This window comes from Protopterus annectens, chromosome 15.part0, assembly GCF_019279795.1.
Source record: "Protopterus annectens isolate FY-2018-M chromosome 15.part0, PAN1.0, whole genome shotgun sequence".
NCBI lineage: Eukaryota > Metazoa > Chordata > Ceratodontiformes > Protopteridae > Protopterus > Protopterus annectens.
Window position 1 is genome coordinate 236,174,774 of NC_056749.1, and position 20,759 is coordinate 236,195,532.

The 20,759-nt window shown below is 39.7% G+C and overlaps 1 protein-coding gene across 1 annotated transcript in view; it reads left to right on the forward strand.

Moving 5' to 3' along the window:
• Nucleotides 1–20,759, forward strand: part of POF1B (POF1B actin binding protein) — a 1,182,022-nt gene that overhangs the window by 926,136 nt on the left and 235,127 nt on the right. The window contains exon 7 of the mRNA XM_044057755.1: nucleotides 16,537–16,672. Coding sequence (XP_043913690.1) covers nucleotides 16,537–16,672 — 136 coding nt within the window. The remainder of the gene's footprint in view (nucleotides 1–16,536; nucleotides 16,673–20,759) is intronic.

Genomic DNA, 20,759 nt, shown 5'->3' on the forward strand with positions numbered 1-20,759 from the left:
TTACTATCGTAACCATTGTCCTAAACTAGAGTCCTATCTGTTACTTGCATATAAATTTACACCACATCAAAGGTTTGATAGCATACACATAACAGTATCTGTCTGAAAAACATAAAACTGTTTAATGACTATTGTTAAATGCATCTGTCTATAGACTATACCTATTAGTATCTGTTGCTTATACCTATAAGTGTCAATAACTAGATACCCTTATGGATCTAGATGAGGTATGTACCCAAGTGTGTCTTTATGTACTGTAAAAATTTGTCTCTTTGGAATTTGCTTGGTGTCCTTATGTACTGTAAAAAATCGTCTCTCTGGAGCTTTTCTCCCCGGGCCTCTACTGAAAATGGACATGTATCCAGCTGGACTATCCCGGTTAACAAATGTAAAACAAATAAATAAAATAAATATAGATCCATTATAAGAGATTCCCACTGACTTTAAGTCAATCCTTACATTGTTAGAGTGCATGAGCATTTTGTAGTTCACAAAGGAAATGTGACCACTGATGGCAACCATAATATACAGCTGAATATACATTAACTTACATTTACTATGTGTTTTTGCATTAAAAAAAATTTAAGAAAGGAAATCAGAAATACTTAACTGTGTTTAAATACACACACACACACACACACACACACACACACACACACACACAGTTTTTTTTTGCACGTGTACTTTATACACATGCACACATACTCAAACACGTGTGTGTGTGTGTGTATATATATATATATATATATATATATATATATATATATATACACACACACACACACACACACACACACACACACACACACACACACACGTATACACATATATATGTGTGCAGTATGGGTGCATACAATTTGTTTTTTTTATAATAAACAACATAGAACAGTTAAACATTATTAATGTATACATTCCAGTAAATGTTGCTTAATATTTTACTTGGTCACGGTCACACATTGGCTATGTGTTGCACATTCAGTCTTGGTTAATGTCTTTGTCAGTATGTGTTTTCTTTGTATTGCTAAGTGCATTTAATACTTATCTTTGCCAATGTAGCCCAAGTCGTGGCTGAAAAGGGTCATGGGACCAGTTCACTTTCCTTGTTACCAAAGTATAAATATGAAATAGAAAAAAAAAAGGAAGGGAACATGACAAGGAACTAGTAAAGCACACTTTAATTCTGCATCATTCATGAGAGAGAAAAAAACTTCCCACTGAAGACATTGGGAAGTAGCAGACAGACTTAGTTTGGAGTCCTGCTACTTGTAACTTGTAAATGTACAGCAGGGATCATTTACTGCAGTGAGAGTTTTCACACTTCAGCATGACTGTGTGTGGGAAGGTCTGTCAGTTCTTTTGGAACTGCAAAAAAATCCCATTACAAAAGTCTGCTTTTACCTACTTTCTTTTGTTGGAGTAGCTAACAACTATTTGTAGCATAGAGTAAGCTCTGATAGACACACAAATGAGGTTCAGTCAGGAAAAAAATAGAAATAGCTCTGTTTCAGAAGGTGTATTTAGATGACAGTGCTTCACAGTACTGCCATTCTGTCTCAAGGGCATGAGCAAACAGCACCACTTTCTTATGTCTAGCATGAGTAACATGAAGAGGACTTGAACTGCATTCTGGGAAGAAGGAATGAAAGCAAGAAAATAAGACCATGTTACCAAGGCAGGCCCCACCAACCGCCATTTTTGAGGGAGATGCATCAAAATTGTAAAACAAACATTTGGAGTGATTTTGAGGTATTACAATAGCTCCAAAAACAAATACAATGAAAATATATGCTTTTTGAGTTGTAAGGTGGAGTTTTCCTCTAAGTAAGGCAGTAGAGTAACTCAAGATTTTTTAGTACATCAGCAATAAAACTCAGTAGTTAGCAAACAGTCATGTTATATCTTCCTGTGTCCAGGTGGAACATTTAACTTGATGTCTTTTAGCTGCAGGTGGCTCAATCAGGCCATAGCCTCCTGAGCTCAGTTACAGTAGTAAGACTGACAGTGTTGGTATTAGCTAGTTGGAATGCCTCAGAGGTGGTATCAAGACGGTAGAATGATGGAAGGACTGCCCAAAGAACAGCACAAAGAAGAAAGGGGGCAGAATTAAAGAAAGAAGGCTGAAAGTGACCTTGAGAAAGGCAGAGTTCCTTGTCTTTGTGGAAAATGGGCTTCTAAAGTATACAGAAGGTTAAGCCATTTGAGGTATTCCACCAAATGCATGAAGTCAAATAAATAAATACTTCAGTGAACTATCCTACCTACCTTTCCCAGATGAGGAAATAACAATAATGGATGGAAAGATGGATGAAATCATACAACGTGAAATATCCAATAGAGGATGCTCAGAACCTGTGTGACAGGGACAAGAAATGGAGAAGCTGAAGCCAGTGCCTTGGTGTAGAGGGATAAAGCCCTATCTACAGCCCTGGCAAACCTGGGTTTGATTAGCTGCTTGATCTTCAGCTGCACTGGGAATGAGGGATGGACATGCCTATCTGGGGAGGTGTTCATCATCAAAGATCCTCCCTGAGGAGAGGTGTGGACCACAGCAGTGAGTATCCCCCGGACATTGTCAACAAACATAGAGGTCAAGCAAGGAAGTAAAGATAGGTCATAATAACACCCCATCAGCAACAGAAACAGATACCACCCCCCCAGGATACCTGCAAACCCAGGCTTACTCAGAAAAGTCCAGGAGAGGAAGATGGAGCATGTGGACCCAGTGATAAAAAAGAGGGGGAGGGTAAAAGCAAAATTAGCTTTGAGGGTCATGGAAAGCAGACAGTATATTAAGATATACATCAAACAAACAGTGTCAGACACTAATTTTTACAATTATGGCATTAGAAATGAAAATCAAAAATGGAAATTTTTTAGAAATCAGAAAACTCTCGCCAGCCTCTGACACTGTTAGCTGAAACTTTATTTAGTACTGCAAGTAATACAGAGACAGGTATAAGCGAAAGTAAAAAAAAAAAAAAAAATGTTTACTTGGCTTCTTGCCTGCTGCATTTATGACAGCACCTAGGTCTTCTCATACCTGTGGCTTTAGTATTGAGTACTTGTAATGTGGGAAAGTAATTTTCAGCCTGATACGGCATGCAGACTGAAATATTTGAATGATTAAATTAATAAATCAAATGTAGATTACTTTGGCCTGGTTTGTAGCGCTACAGTGTTTCTAAAGTTCATGTGCCAAAGTGAGAAATCCAGGCTATCCTGTTAAACAGGAAAGCTTTTCTAGGCCTCAGGCCTGTACCTCCTAATTGTTTAGCCCTGTTTTGTCTATCATCTTTAGTTCATTACGTCAACATTCATTATGCTTGCTTTTGAAGGAACTGAGACAGGATCTAGCCTGAATAATTGACTGGGAGTATCCTGTGATTAATGGCTGAACATAACAAAACACAGAAGCTTTTTTTTTTCTTTTTTCTAGAAATAAATCTCTCTCTAATGTACCATGCTTAGCAGTTACTGTTTCTACTTTACACTCTTGTGCTTAACTGTGGAATCGTGTGATATCTGCTTCTTTGAAAACTTCCAGTTTTCTAAAACCTCTTTTAGAGAGAGAAAATACCGCAGAGCCTGTAGAAAAATGATAGAAGCTATGATAAACAGCATATTAATACTATTTACTGTCTCAATGTAGGCCACATTCACTGAGTAAATAAAATGCAGTCTGACTAGAAAGTAGAAGCCAAAGTCTGAACAGCAGCAGGAGAATTCTTGGGTGCAGCAATTGGGCATGTCCATCTCTGTATTTCAATAATTAGAATTAATGCACTACAACAAATGTAGCTATTTTCTGCCATTGGGATGGCATATGGTAGTGCTGTGGGAACTGTTTTCTGCTTGACCTTCATTACACCAAAGGCATTTAACCTAAAATGTACAACTGTGTGTGTCTGTGTGTGTCTGTGTGTGTCTGTGTGTGTCTGTGTGTGTCTGTGTGTGTCTGTGTGTGTCTGTGTGTGTCTGTGTGTGTCTGTGTGTGTCTGTGTGTGTCTGTGTGTGTCTGTGTGTGTCTGTGTGTGTCTGTGTGTGTCTGTGTGTGTCTGTGTGTGTCTGTGTGTGTCTGTGTGTGTCTGTGTGTGTGATTTGTAAAAGCGTTTTCTTCCTTTCTTCACCCTGAGCCACCTACGCTGACTCATACCCATAGTAGAGTTCACCAAACTACACTTGAGGGTATTCATACAGGGAGCCTCATGAATCTACTGCAGCTGTAGCTAATATTACTATGTTATGTTTCTTTTTAAAATGTAGGGTATACAGTTATATAATGCGTCATGGAGTGTGAAAGAGGAAAGTATCAACAGACAAGGACCCATCTGGAAATGTCCAGGTTTATTAATGTCACAAACAAATACAACAGGAGGAATGCGCCCCAAGGAAAACTACAAAAATGTAGTGACTAGTGAATCCAAGGGTTAGGGCACTGAAGACACCAAATGCAAGGAGGTAAAATGTAGCAACACCTTTAATAATAAAAAAACTAATCTTTTAAACCCAGGAAAACTCATACCTAAATTAGTTGATTACACAATAAAACAATTGAGCTATGCTAATTATTCTCAAAAATACAAGATCAACAATTCTATCTAAAATGAGCTTTCTAAAACCTAAAAAAAAAAAATTTACTTATGAAGGTGGCCATGGTGGTAATGTTGTAGCTACCCCCAAAAATGCAGACTTACTTTACTTGGAAGGAAAATGCAAAATGAAATGGACTGAGATTAATAAGGGTCTGCACTTATGCAGGAAGAGTTTATTTGCCTTACACTTCTGTGCTTCTGTTTTCTGTAGTACTTCTTACATTCTTGTGCTTTTTCTAGATAGCCATGTTCTGCACTGCTTTGTAAGGATGCCAGCTGCACTCCTTTGTGCTGTCTAGCATGAGCAATGACAACCAAGCCTCCTCTATACTTATCATGCCTTACTGCATTAATCCAGACATATCAGATCAAAGCATTCATCAACAAAAAGAACACGGCAAAATAAATGTGTGGACGCATTAACATCTGTGAGTGCACATGCAGTGAGATGTCTTTACTAGCACAAAGCTTGGTCTGCTAGGGAGAGCACTACCACTAAAATGATCTTTCTGAAACCTCAAAAAATAATGTATGTTTTTTTAAGTAAGGTAGAAGCATACATTATTTAATTTTTTGAGGTTTTTAGAAAGCTCATTTTAGATAGAATTGGTGATCTTGTATTTTTAAGAATAATTAGGCTAGCTCCATTGTTTTATTGTGGAATCAACTAATTTAGATACGAGTTTTCCTGGGTGTTAAGGACCGTGGATTGGTTGTTTATTATTAAAGGTATTGTTACATTTTTCCTCCTTGCGTCTGATGTCTTCAGTGCCCAAACGTTTGGATTTACAGATGCATTAATGTGCCATTCCCACCCTACCTATTAAAATTTTTGTTTGTCAGATCTTAACATGAAAATGTACTGTGCCAAGCCTCATTACTGAGAATGCACTGGAATTTGAATTGTTATTGTACAATATTCTGTAAGTGAGAGAGTCTTTGTGCTCTTAACTACTATGCTACAATGCTTAAGCCAGAATGCACTAGACTTTGCATTGTTATATTATTAGCTCTCCAAGTTAAATATTCTTTCTGCTGTTAACTACTATGCTACACTGCTTAAGCCTTTTCTTGTTTTTTTTTTAAATACGGTTGTGGGGCATCATAAATCGTCATCTTATTTCTGTGCGATAGTCACAGCCCTTAGGAATGGCACTGAATCTATCAAATGAGTTACATCCTCTCCCTCAGTGCCACTGGGTTGCTTTCATCATGCCATTCAGTGCCCTTAGAAAGGGAATGGTTAATGAGGCTCTATAACAATAATTCTGAGATTGTTTATTTACTTACATATTAATTAACTATTAGATATTCATTAGGTACAAATACCTCTTTTTTAGAGTGACTTGAGAACCTCAGCATGAATGAGTGAAATTTATAGAGCTACAAATTAGTTAAGTGGAGACTACAGTATCAAACACAGATGTTCATTTGCAGCTCAGTTGCATTCATGTACTGCCTGCAGCCATAATTAGGTTAGGCAGTAGCTTAATGACATATTGTTTTGTCTGTCCCCCAAGCCCTAAGATTCTCTCAACTGCTAGTTTTTCCTTTTTACCCCTCTAACAGCAGGCACATGGTAACATGCACTGTGTTTTACTTGATATTGGGTATCTGCTATTCTGTCTTAATGCACCAAAAGACATTTTCGTTATAGGGCTTCCATTGACAGGGCATCTTAATGCAAGCCCTGCACAGCCTTCCCTCCTCTAAGAAGGGAGGGGCTGTTCTTGAGTCATTCGACTGTACATAGCCTGCTTAACATTCTGACATCCAGGAGTCACTCCAAAACACTATTTCTCAGGGCTGTAGATACTCTGCATCTGTCCACTTAACTGATTATTGTGCATAACTATGTGCAAATGTGATTGTGGACAATATTATTCTAGATCCTTAACCATATAATTTGCAAAACTGGAGTCTGTAATCTCAGTCCCTTGCTCTGCAAATGCTCACTGTGTAAATTTGTAAGGCTTAACTCTTCCTTACTTGCAGATTAGCTGCATACAAAAATTGCCACAAACATGACTTTATTGGAAGCAGGGTACCAAACTCATCTTGCTGTCTAAAGGAGAGAAGTGCAAGTCTTACTGTAGTGATGCAAACAAATAAAGGATGGGCCTAGATTACAAGGGCCTAGAACAACAGAGAAACGATCAAACATCTGCTGACAGGAGAGGGAGATGCACAGTCCGACTCTGAGAATACCCTTTTGGCGTTATGTCAGGTCATAGGAGATGCAGGGAGGTTCAGATCCTTTTCATATAATATACTTGTGGCTTCATAGCTGTGTATTTGTAGCAGTGAGTGAGATATGAAGATAAGAAGACAAAGAACTAGCTGTGCTTAGAAAACGACACAGTGCTGGGTTCACCTGTTGCAGTGTTCTTTTTGTTAATGAATTCTTGGAACTGGTATGCCTGGGCGGATGCACTAAAGCAGGATAAGTGAAGAGGAGGTTTGGTTGTCATTGCTCATGCTAGACGGCACAAAGGAATGTAGCTGGCATCCTTACAAAGCAGTGCAGAACATGGCTATCTAGAAAAAGCACAAGAATGTAAGAAGTACTACAGAAAACAGAAGCACAGAAGTGTAAGGCAAACAAATTCTTCCTGCATAAGTGCAGACCCTTATTAATCTCAGTCCTTTTCATTTCGCATTTTCCTTCCAAGTAAAGTACCTCTACATTTTGGGGGTAGCTACAGCATTACCACCATGGCCACCTTCATAAGTAAATTGTATCTGATGTTTTTCAGTGTAAGCAAATACTCATCTTAGTAGGGTCTGCCACTATATAGTGAACAGTTTTCCCCCTCCCCTCCCAGAAAATAGTTTTCCTTTTTTAATCCCATATGGAATCTAAAGTTTCTTTGGTGTTCTACATTTTTCCTTAAATTTTGGGAATGTATATACAGATTTTCCACAGATCCCTCTAATAGAGCTTTTAATGGTATACTAGCCATTTGAATTGTTTTGCATTTACGGACTGACAGACATGGTTTACAGAGATGTTACCTTGTATTTCCATTTTGCATTTGCACTTTTAAATACAGAATGCCCCTCCTTTACACAACACACACACACACCACCAAATTTAGGATTCAGAAAGCCTGTGCAGTGTGAAAGCCATATCTTTGAAGGTTTTCACCTCACACTAACCTTTTCTGATTAACAGACTGCTATAGTGCTGAAGTTTTCCCTTTGTGGGAGGCCTCAATGCAAAGAGCAGTCTCATGGGCAAAGCTCCATGCTGATTTGGCAGTCCAGAGGAGTGACTAATCCTAAGTAGCCTTATGCTGTCCCCTGGAAATGCCCACAGCTCCTGATTTTCTCAGCTGACCAATTCAGAGAATCACTTGGTTGAGTAAAATTTCACCCTAGGAGGGAAACGGTGACTACTGTAAAAACAAAATGGCCAGCCATTCACTCCTGTGGGAGCAGTTGTGGTGCAGGAGGTTGTTTGCATATATATGTATGTACATATCAGTCTGTCTGTATGGGCATGAATGCTTCCCCCCTCCTGCTCTAGCTGCTGTTTTGTGTAAAACTGGTATGCTGTCATCTTGGTTGACTGATGCTGAGACTATCTCTTCCAACAGGTGAAGCTTAGCAGGGAGGCTTCTGCACAAGCCTCCTTTCTCCCCCAGGAAGGGTGAGCAGATGTTGGCCATCACTCGTGTTGGTCCCCAGCTGACTCTTCCAGTTTTTAGGCCACTATGCAGTTTCAGTCAGCTGGTGTGCAGTCAGTGTATTATCTCTAGGCAGTATGAATCCAGCCTTTTGTTTTTTTTTTTGTAGGGGTTATTTTTGCACCTTCACATGCTGACCTTCAGGCCTCCCCAATGGTCCTATTTGCTCCTCCATACTAGAGATTTACCCAGTACAGTATAGTAGTGAGAACACTCCAGAGGGTTATCGCACAGGCAACCATAGTGATTGCTTGGGCCATCTAGAGTGGAATAAGGAAATCAAAAAAGATGTACTATTTCAGAAAGGTACTATGACTAGGGATACTATGTCTAAAAAACAAATGTGTATGAAGAATTCTAATTTTATGACATGCTTGAGTCTCAGTAAACTGGATGACATGATTTCCATAAACTTACACTGTACTTTAGGGCAGTGTATCCAACACTGTATATGCAGAGAACATAGGCAGTGCTGTATACCTTGCTGCTTGTGATAATTTATATGGCAACAGCTGTCTGGCCTGCCCACCTGCTGTTTTGTTTACTATAGCGGTTTGTCAGTACCCAGGAAAGATTTTTATTTATTTTTATTTTTTTATTTTACATTTGTTGACCGGGCTAATCTAGCTGGACATATATCCGTTTACAGCAGTGGCCCGGGGAGAAAAGCTCCAGTACAGATAAAATAACAGTGATTTCTAACAATAAAAAATTTATAACAATAAAAAATTTTCCTATATAGAATTATACAAGGTACAAGAGAGGATAGCAATAACATTTAGAAACTTGTAAGTCATGTTCTACAAAAAAAATAATAAGAACTAAATACTAAAGTTAAAATACTCGAAGGCATAGAAGCAAGATTCCTGTGTCTTTTTCCTGCTTCATGGACCACAGCAATTTGTTGCCTTCAGTGACTGTTATTTTCTTAGGTCCTGTATTTAGCACTGATGTCCTTCAAGGATGCATCTGCAGTCCTAACATATGGGTTGTCCTGCCTCAGGCAGCCCTTCGGTCGGCCGGATTCCAAAGTCTGGGTCTGGCCTCGGCTGATGTTGCACTTCACCCAACGTCATAGCTGCTGTGTAGTGGGTATAAAGGCATCAGCCGACGCCATTTTCCTCAGTCTTTCTTGCCGCGTGGTACCCATAGCAGAAGTTGTTCGCAAGTGCCGGTCGGTCAGATCCAGAGATTTCTACTACCGAAGACTTCTAAAAAGCTAAGTACCCCGTTGGGGACTCTCTCTTGCCTCAGCCGATGTCAGAAAAAGTAAATAATTGTTTAACTTGTGGGAAACAAATACCTCATAAGGATTTCCACTCTTACTGCCTTCCTTGTTTAGGCCCAGACCACGACGTATCAGCTTGTCTAGCCTGTGCTTCCTTCAACCGACGGACACTTAGACGTCGGTCGGAGTTTGCAGAGGAGTTTTTTGGTCCCGCTTTTGCATACAAAATGCTGTCGGAGACTCCGACTTCACAAATAGCTAAAAAGCGTAAGGAAAAGGACCGACACTCGCGGTCCGCGGTTTCGGCTGAAACCACGGTTAAGCCAACCGCGAGTGTCTCGGTTTCGGCTGAAACTGAGTCCTCGGTCCTCCCTTCGGCCGAAAGCATACCGCCGACAGCTGAGGCCTCACAGAGCATGGCTGAATCTGCTACTGAAATTACCCCTGCTGTAGCAGGCACCCAGGATTTATCAGATACTATTCCTTTAGACATATCTACCCCTGCATGTGGAGCTGCTAGGCCCCCTGCATCTATGTCTATCAAGGCCTTTTCCAGGGCTAAAGCAGCTAAATCTTCTAAGGCCTTGCCTGCTAAAACTCCCTCACACAGGCCTACCTCTAGTTCCCAAATGCTCAGCCTGGCTGAGGATCTCATTTCTTTGATCAGGGGATCCCAACCTCACCCAGACAGGGCCTCTCAACCCCCTCTAGAGAAGAGGCCTAGAACTGAACCCCCGGATCCTGTTTCTACAGACTATTTCTCGGATGACTCTGATATCTCAGGCCCTCCGGAAGGCCCATATTCTCCTTATGAGGATTCTGATGCAGAAGATTCCATTCCTTCTGCCTCTCCTCCTGAAGAATTTTCTTTTGGGGAAACCTTACATGCTATGAGAGAACATTTTCAATGGCAGGGCCAGGATTTTTCAGATTCAAGGAAAAGGCTAAGGACCTTTTTACATTTACCACAGCATAGGCCTTTAGCCATTCCTCCAGTACTAACAGTTGTTGATGCATATAATGATGCCTGTACTGCCCCTGATTCTCTCCCTCCAGCCCCTGCCAAGCCCGACAGATATTACAGGGTCCCGGACACACACTTCCATTTGTATAAGGCTCCTATTGCAGATCCTGAAACCATTTCACAGGGCCCCAAAGCTGTAGCAGCTGCCTCTGCCAAAAACCCTCTCCCCTCTGAAAGAGAATCTAGAGCATTAGAGAGATGGGGTAAAAAGGTTTATACTTCTGCTACTCTTTCAGCCAGGGCCTTAAACTGTCAATTTCACATGATTCAGTACCAGGAATTTTTGTTAGACCAGCTAAATAAAAAAACTGTCCTCTCCTGAACCTATAGACCATAAGTCCCTTCAGGATTTGGTACATAACACTCAGCAGGTCAGTAACCATTCCTTAAAATGTGGCTATGATGCACTGGAGGCTTCCTTTAGATCAGCTATGACTGGAACAGTGATTAGAAGGCATGCCTGGTTAAAAGAGCAATCCTTACCAGACCATGTTAAGTCAAAGCTCCTAGATGCTCCTATGGAGAAACAAAGTTTGTTTGGCTCCCCTGCACAGCAGGTTCTAAAGAAGGTGGAAGAAAAAGCAAAATCTGTCCAAACAGTCAAGGATTTCTTACAGGTCCAACCTCCGAGGTTTAGTAGAAATTGGCCTTCGAAGAATTGGTCCTTTCCAGACACCTCCAGAGCACAGAGAGGCAGAAATAGGCGCCCAAGAGGCAGAGGTCAATCCAGGGGTGCCTACAGGGGACGTCAGTGGCAGCCTAGCAACCAGAGAAGTACTGCCACAGATTCAGCTACAACCACTTCCACAGGACAGACACAATGACTTGGCTCTGATGCCGCCTACCAGGGAACAACTGGAAGCACCCTTGGGCGGAAAGCTAGCCTTATTTTCCGTAAACTGGCATTACATTACAGGAGACAAATGGATTTTACAAACTATAGACAAAGGCTACAGGTTTCACTTCCACACTCTACCAAAAAAGAGAGGAATGCCAAACCTATCACCAAACCAAAAAACAAACGCTCTAAGACAAATCAACCACCTACTAAGGATGAGAGCTATAGAAAAGGTACCGCCTATGGAACAAGGACAAGGATTTTACTCCAGACTTTTCCTTGTACCAAGAAAAGAAAATCAATGGAGGCCTATTCTCGACCTGTCCGCTCTGAACACATATCTCATTGTTCCAAAATTCAAAATGCTGACCCTACAACTTCTTCCCATGCTGGGCAAGGAGTCCTGGCTGGTGACTCTAGATCTCAAGGAGGCATACCTGCACGTCCCTCTACGACCAGAATGCAGAAGACACCTCAGATTTCTTGCAGGATCAGAGCATTATCAATTCTCAGCATTGCCCTTTGGCTTATCTACTGCGCCCAGAGTATTCACGAAATGCCTGGCATCAGTAATTGCTCATTGCAGGCTTCAGGGAATTCAGATTTACCCATACCTGGACGACTGCCTAATACAAGTGGACAACAAGACCAAATTAACAAAATATTTGGAAAAGGTTATACAACTGCTGCAAGCCTTGGGATACACAGTCAACATACAAAAGTCAAGGCTGGTACCATCCCAAAGGATAACATTCTTGGGTGCAGAACTGGACACATCAAATCAGATGGCATTTCTCACAGAAGAAAAACAAAAGCAACTACCACTCTATTTCATGGCATTAACAACACAGACCCAGCTTACCGCAAGGAAAGTCCTGCAAGCCCTGGGTTACATGGCATCCTGCATAATATTGATTCCTCATGCCAGGCTGCATATGAGAAAGTTGCAATGGTACCTAAGGAATGTATGGTCTCAACACAAGCACAGTCTAGAAGCCCAGATTCCAATAATACCATGCCTGAAGCAAGAATTCCTGTGGTGGGCTCAGGCCTGTCAGATAAACAGAGGATTGCCTTTCCACAAACCTCATCCAAGCCAGATCATCACCACGGACGCCTCAGACCTTGGCTGGGGGGCGCACATGGTGGACAAGTGTATACAAGGCCTATGGACACAAGACCAGCTGAATCTACACATAAATCAAAAGGAGATGCTGGCAGTGAAACATGCAATCCAGACATTCAGACCATTTCTTCAACAAGGTCACTTGCTGATAAGGACGGACAACACCACAGTCATGTGGTACATCAACAAACAGGGAGGTACACACTCATATCCTCTATGCTGGTTGGCAATGGACCTGTGGAACGTGGCCCTGAACCTCAACATTCAACTCCAGGCCAAATTTGTGCCAGGAAAAGAAAATTCACTAGCAGACGCCTTAAGCAGAACTACCACGGATGCTCACGAATGGATGCTGCATCCAGACATCTTCAAAACGATTACAAAGAAATGGGGACTACCAGAAATAGACCTGTTCGCCTCCCCACACAACCACCAATTGAAGAAATTCTGCACAAGAACATACCACCCACTTGCTTGGAAGGTGGACTCCCTATCCTTCAGCTGGGAAAACCTGACAGCATATGCATTCCCACCTCTTCCTTTGATGTACAAAGTCCTACTGAAGATCAAAGATCATCACCCAAGGATAATCCTGATAGCTCCAGACTGGCCGAGGCAACATTGGTACCCGCTACTGAGGAGCATGTCTCAGACACATGCATGGCCTCTACCTCTATGTCCTTTACTTCTAACACAGAACAACTACAAGATCCTACATCCAAACTTGAAAACACTACAGCTAGCTGCTTGGAATATTACATAAAACAAAATAACCCAGAGTTATCTCAGAGGGTTAAAGACATTATCCTGGAGGCTCGCAGACCCTCCACAAGGAAGACTTATTCAGCCAAATGGAAAAGATACCTCATTTGGAGTGCAGCAAAAGGAGAAAATGTATCATTAGCAAACATAGCTAACATCCTGGAATACTTAGCAGAACTTTTCCACAATGGCCTGTCTTACTCCTCCATTAAGATTCATGCATCAGCAATTTCAGCAGAATACAACATGGATCCTCCAGTCTTCTCTCATCCTTTACTCAGGCAGTTCCTGAGAGGAATTAAAAATGTAAAGCCTCCAAGGAAGCCACCTTTGCCTACATGGGACCTTAACTTTGTGCTGGAAAAGTTAACGCTTCCCCCTTTTGAACCAGCAGCAACAGCAGAATTGCAGTTCTTATCTTGGAAAACTGCTTTCCTGCTTGCAATCACTTCAGCAAGAAGGGTTTCTGAGTTACAGGCATTAATGGCAGTACAGCCCTTCCTTATCTTCCATCAGGATAGAGTCTCTTTGAGAACTAACCCTACTTTTATGCCAAAAGTGGTCTCCAGAGTATCATTGAACCAAGCGATTCACTTACCAACATTCTTCCCCAACCCACAGAATAGGGGGGAAAGACTACTACATACCTTGGATGTGCACAGACAATTACGCTACTACCTGGACAGAACTAAGACCAATAGAAAAACTGACCAGCTTCTGGTAGCATATGCAACAGGAATGCAAGGAAAAGCAATTTCAAAACAGACAATCTCAAAATGGATAGGAAATTGCATTAGATTTTGCTACTCTTTTCATGGAAAGACAACTCCAGAAAATATCAGGCCTCACTCCACAAGGGCTACAGCCACCACTACAGCTTTCCTACGAGGAGTGGCTACCAAAGACATTTTAGAAGCTGCTACTTGGAGCTCCGTGCATACATTTGGCAAGCATTATAATCTTCCTTTATACTCCAGATCCCGAGTAGGTTTTGCAACTGCTGTTTTGCAAGGGATCTTAACTACACCATCTTTATCTTAGTACCTCCTCCCCCAGTTTGGCTATGGTATTCTACCCATATGTTAGGACTGCAGATGCATCCTTGAAGGACATAGTACAGTTTTGTACCTACCATAAATGTAGATGTCTGAGAGGTATGCATCTGCAGTCAGGATTACCCGCCCTCATTCCCCTCTGTAGTACTCCTAGGGTATTTACCCCTCTTGTAGCTAGCTGGGGGAATCTATTATGGTGTATTTGTTTGTATATATGTATATACATTCCTATATTGTTTGCTCGCTACTGTTCGGAATTATTTGCATTTATCCAAATTTAGCCTTCCTAGAGGGCACCTGGCATCTGGGGCTAGAAACACTGAGGAAAATGGCGTCGGCTGATGCCTTTATACCCACTACACAGCAGCTATGACGTCGGGTGAAGTGCGACATCAGCCGAGGCCAGACCCAGACTTTGGAATCCGGCCGACCGAAGGGCTGCCTGAGGCAGGACAACCCATATGTTAGGACTGCAGATGCATACCTCTCGGACATCTACATTTATGGTAGGTACAAAACTGTACTTTTTTTTACCCTAAAATTCAGATGTCACAAGTTATAGCTTAATTTTGGGTTTATCAGATATCTGTTTATTAATTGTGTCATCCTTTTCCAGAATATGTACCCCATTATAGATTTATGTTCTTTTATAAAGACTTTCCTTCATTTACTGCCCCCTGATATAACAAGCTTTCTGTTCATCTAAGTAAAATATATGCCAAAGATTTACTCATGTCGTTTCTTTAAAAATCTAATCATTTGCATCCATGCTGTACTTAACCAAACACCTCCTATGGTAATGATAGTAAGTGTGTATCTCACATGGCTGAGTCAGATATTTGCATAGATTTGCTGTCTCTGTGCTAGTAATGTATATTTCTGGAATGTAAACACCACTGCTTCGGCATTCAGACAAGGTTGGCTTCTGTTCTCCTACATCTGTGCAGCATGAACAGGAAAACATTATTAATCACAAATTCTTATGGATGGTTTCAACAGCTGATAGTAGGGGTACTGCCATTTAATTTATTTCTACATTTGTTAACCAGGTAAGTACACCGCTTTTCAGGCATGACCCAGGACTAAGACAAGAGATATTCATGAATAGAGAAAGTATCAAGAATAAAATATTTTTTTACAAATGAACGCTGGTAGCAGGTTTATTCAGAAGGAATCATAAGAAAAAAGCAATGCTGTTTGACTAATCTGCAATGCTAAGGAACACTGATCAAAACTGAGTAATATCTTCTTTATCCTCATGAGATCTGTAAATTGTAGACACAAAATAAAATCAGAACAATTATGGAAGTCTGCTGTAGGAGTTTCCTGACCACTGAAGTATGCCTTACACCAAGGTATGCCAATGACACCCATACAATAAAGAGTTCCTTTGTGGGTAAACAACTCCAATGCTGATATACTCCTGTATTACATTGTTTAGTGAATAAAATATGCAAGTCCATGATGCAGTCTACTCAGCCACAGCAATATACCAACAAAAGCAGACGGGCTACCTGACACATTGATGGCTACCCTTCAAGTCCTCAGCCACATCTTTAAACTACCCGTCTTAGAACATTCAGTCCCTTGGATGTCTTCTAAAACTTTGCTCCCCCTGTACAGTCCTTCTGTTCTCATTATACAATCTTAACTCTCCTGGCATTTGTCAGCAACCTTCAATAAGCAGAGCAAAGCATTTTTTGTAAACTTTGGAGCTGACTGTAAATGTAATAAAGATGGGTTGGAAAGGCATGTTTGTAGCAGGCTTCAGGTATCATTAATTAGCACAACTTTCTAGCCATTTATCTTTTCATCCTGTTGTCTAGATAACCCATAACAGAATGTCCTTGGGTCATACTACTAAATTTACTGTTCTGTATGTATCTGGGGCTTTGCCATTATTAGTAGTTCTGTTTATATTACTGGGTTAAGTAAAGATGGTGGTAGCTTCTTCTATGGAATCAGTGGTGAATGAATGCTACACTTATTTCTGTTTGTGCTATATAATTTATTGGTGGTAATTCAGTTATACCTTAAAACACATCTCTGTTGTATAGTCTGTATAGTCTGCCTGCTCAAAGAAAGAAATAAATAACCCTAGCCAGCATGAGTTATCAGAACTAATTTACCTGTATTTTATTGACCTGAATATTGTGTGCACTGTTAGCATTTTCAAAGACGTTTCTTTATGGGAGTATCTGAATCTTTTTTTGTCTTCACAGTTGAAAAGTGCTGCTGATTTCAGTAGCGACAATGCAGAAAAACTTGACCCACGGTACTTTGGAGAATTGCTGGCTGAGTTGAACCGCAAGTCTACTGATACTTATAACTTTTTATATTCACACGTGGAAAAGATCCGTGGAAAGTAAGTCTACCTTATTCATGTTTTATCATAAAGAACATCCAGAACTGTGATTATTACCAAATAAAAGATATTTGCTCAAATTATGTAATCACTATGGTCACAAAACTCACAAAAAATGTGTTTTTTTTATATTTTGATTTTTCTGTATGGTATTTATGCTCCTATATTGCTCAAAATGGTTACTCTTGTTTTATAAAAAGATCCGCCTCAAAATAGCTTGATGTTACAGCCATACTGATGTGATTTAGTTTTTCATCCAGGAATTCATTCAACAGTGCACTCAGTCACCACATTATGAAATGTGATAGTTGGTCATTTTCCTTAAGGTTGCGCTTTCCAGTTATTTTAAAATGAGATTATAAACGAGTTACTGTTTTCTCTGAGAATTCTCCAGATTGAATTTTAGTGCATATTTTTAATGACTTACTTTTGTTTCTGCTGCCATCTCCTAAATTCATTTTTATGAGTCTTTTCTTCTTTCATTGGTAAAACTAGTTTTTCTTTTTTTTTTTCTGCATTCCCTGTAAGAGCTAAACTGAACACTTCCTTGCTGCACCCACTCAACCCATTTGTTTTGCAAATGCAAGAGTCAAGCGAACCTGGACGAGGTGAGGTTGCTTTGCCCTATTCATTCCTGCCCAGGAAGCCTGATGAGACTATTCATTCCCTAACAGCAAGAGTTAGATAGTGTGGAGAAGGCCAGCTTGACAGTCCTGTATGGCACCCTTTCCTGGGTGAAGTACCCTTTGATGGGTGTTGCCACCACAAGGAGTGTGCCTGTGCAGACTGAAGCACTGTGGTATGTGCCTTCTATACAGAACATGCTGCCTACATAGTTGTGGCACATGCTTCCTAGACCCATAATCCATGGATGTAAAGCCCACTAGGTCCAGATGATGAGCTACTGTATCAAGCAGTTTGTACAGTTTAGAGTATTTCTTTTCTTAAGTATATCTTGAGCAATGTAGCACTCCAGGCAGAATATAAACTGTAATAATTGCTTGCTAGCAATTTGTTACAGTTTAAAACACTTTTTAACTAAATCCTTTGCAGTGAAGCACTCTGTACAGAGTACAAAATGTAGCAACTGCTTGAAGTTTGCTACAGTTTATAACATTTCTTTTTTAGTAAATCCTCAGCACAGTAGCACTCTGTGTATCATATGAACTGTAACAGCTGCTTGCTATAGTACAGCAATAAGTTTGCTACAGTTTAAAACATTTCTTTTTCTTTTTTTTTAATTATATCCTTAATGTTGTACTGTTCTTTGTAAAGTATAAACTGTAGCAACTGCTTGCTACAGTTTAAAAGTAAAACAATGTTAAAAAAAAACCTGAGCACTGTCACAGTCTGTGCAAGGGATATAAACTATAGATTTCTTTAAGTAAAATTTGAGGAAGCAGATGGGTCAGGGCCAGAAGTAGAAATGCAATTTGATTGGCTCCTAGGTGAAGAGGGAGGGAACCTATATTTGCTCCCTTGATTAGTGTTAGTACAAGGAGTGGACCTTTTTTTTTTCCTTCACTTGCAGGGCAGTTGGATGTGTATGTGTAGTGTGTACTGGGTACTGCTGTGCAGAAAAGATGAGGGGATGAGATCCAACTTTGTGGGACCTTCACGGGGCACTAACTGAGTCAGCTATGACACTGGGATCTTGGCAAGAGTGCCTTCTCTGTGGAGTCTGCATGTCCTTCCTTGGTTCATGGTTGTGTCTTCCAGAAGCTACAGTTTCTTCCCACATTCCAAAGATGAGCATTAATGTGGCTCAGGGACTCAAGTTCCGATAGTGAGTGCATGTGTATGTATTATATGAGAGAAAGACCTGGCAAACTACCTTGGTTTCCCCTCTTTCCCTTGAAAACATCAAGGGTAGTGGTGGTTGTCCAGTGGGTCACTGTAAGACTTGGATGTAACTTGCAAGAGAGTGAGCAATATTTTGTAATTTATTTCAGTGTCGTTTGACATTTGTTCCATCATATAGGATAGACATGGTCAGCCTTATGGTTGAGTTAAAACTGTATTAAAGGAACGTAAATCATGGCTTACTATGAATCAGAAAATAATTTCACTTTGGAGTGGCACAAAATGTTTAATCCTCCATTGATGCTTCCTTTTTTAATGTTTCAAAAGCTCTGTCAGCAGGATTTAAGGAATATGTTGGCAACTAATTTGAATACCCAGTTTTTCAGTTTAACTGAGGATGAAAAAGGACCATGATAGGACCTTGAGAATAATGAAACCTGGCAAGGAAGGAGGTTTGCTATTTATAATGACTGTCTTTGATTATTCTGGCAGTGTTGTGATTTTTAAACAATGGTGATATAAGTCTTTGCTAGGAATGAAGTTAACACAGCATAAGCCAAAACTGATGGATGATTACAGGACTGTTTTTTGGATTATTACATTTTTGTACTTTGTAGTGGAATTATTCAAGAAGAGGCTTATTATTCTGGCCAATTTTTGGCATTCCTATGACATTAAGAACATTATAACTTCCCCCTTGAGACTGATAGTAGCCTCATATGGGTCTACAACAGAATCACTGGCTTTTTTATAAGAAACTAAATAAAAATTCAAAACAAGCCACTTATTCTAGAAGACTCCTGGCATTTCAAAGATGTTTGGTAATTTTGTGAATTTATAGAACACTATGATAAAGACAACTTCAAAGTCTATAGTCAAACCAACTCACCTATAGAAGTAGTCCCCTCTCCCAAACTACTTAGCATTACTAGAACACAGCTACAAAAAACTGGCTGCAGCTCCAAAATAAAACTAGTAATCCTCCCAAGAGCCACAAAAGTCGTGAAACAGCTTACTTAGAAGAAAACAGTTCACTTTATTAACGCTCTTCACAGACAGCAAAACAAATCGCGTTTTCGTCCCTCCAACTCAGGACTTAATCAGACAATGACATGAACATTAACCTTGACTTAAATATACAATTAATTGTGCAATAAACCAATAAAACCATAACATTTGAATTCAAAAACACCAATCCCTATGGTCTATTACTCATTAATATACAGTGACATTAATTACATATTCATGAGAATGAAAAAAAGACCATTTTATTTGTGACACTTTCCTGTTTTTCTTTTGACTTGACTTCATTTCAACTATTTATTAATGCATGAACCTCAATCTTGATTTTTATAACAAACAATAATAAATATACAATAATTCATTAAAGACAAATATATTTTCCTTTGGAGAAAGTTGTATGAATCTTATGTGTATTAAAAACCACATTCATAAAAAACTTCATTTCACTTATGACTGTTAGTGGTTCCCCCTAGTATGCAAAGCCTGCAATTACATCCCAAAATTGATCTTGTAAATGGGATGACTATGTAAACCAATATAATTGATGTAAACCACAAAATATTTTTATTATAATTTATTATAAATAAATATATATTACCCTATATATAAATAATCAACAATATTAAATAACAATTGCAACACACAAAAAATATTAAAAATTGTACGAATTATTAAAATGTATGTTTATTATATATTATTTAAAAACAACTTTGTTGTATAATCCAACTATTTTAAATAAAACCATGATGCAACATTTCATTATATTCTCATATTTTGTTAGCTCTTATTTTTAATAATGGTCTAATGGAAATCATTTCATTGAGGCCGGGCTTCCTACTTGCATCCATTCCAACCTGCCACTTTAGTTCCTTGTTTTCTAAGATGTCTTCCCATGGACCACCTCTAATATCACGTTTAACCTGTTCCAATACTAACCACAAGTATTTAGCTTTTTTACATTCTTTCGAATGTTTGTATAGTGCACTTGTCTCTTTTGCTCTACTAATATCATACAAATGCTCGTAGATACGTTTTTTCAGGGACCTTTCGGTTTTGCCAACAAAAAATGCACTGCATTTCTGGCAAATTACCAAGTATACAACTCCTTGTGTATTACAGTTATAATATTCTTCACTTCTTATTTTCATTTTCCTACTTTCAATGTATACCTCTCCCTTATTCATAATATGTGGACATTGTTGGCACCGTCCACACTTAAAGGTACCTTTCTTTCTCACACTGGTCCCTCTCTTT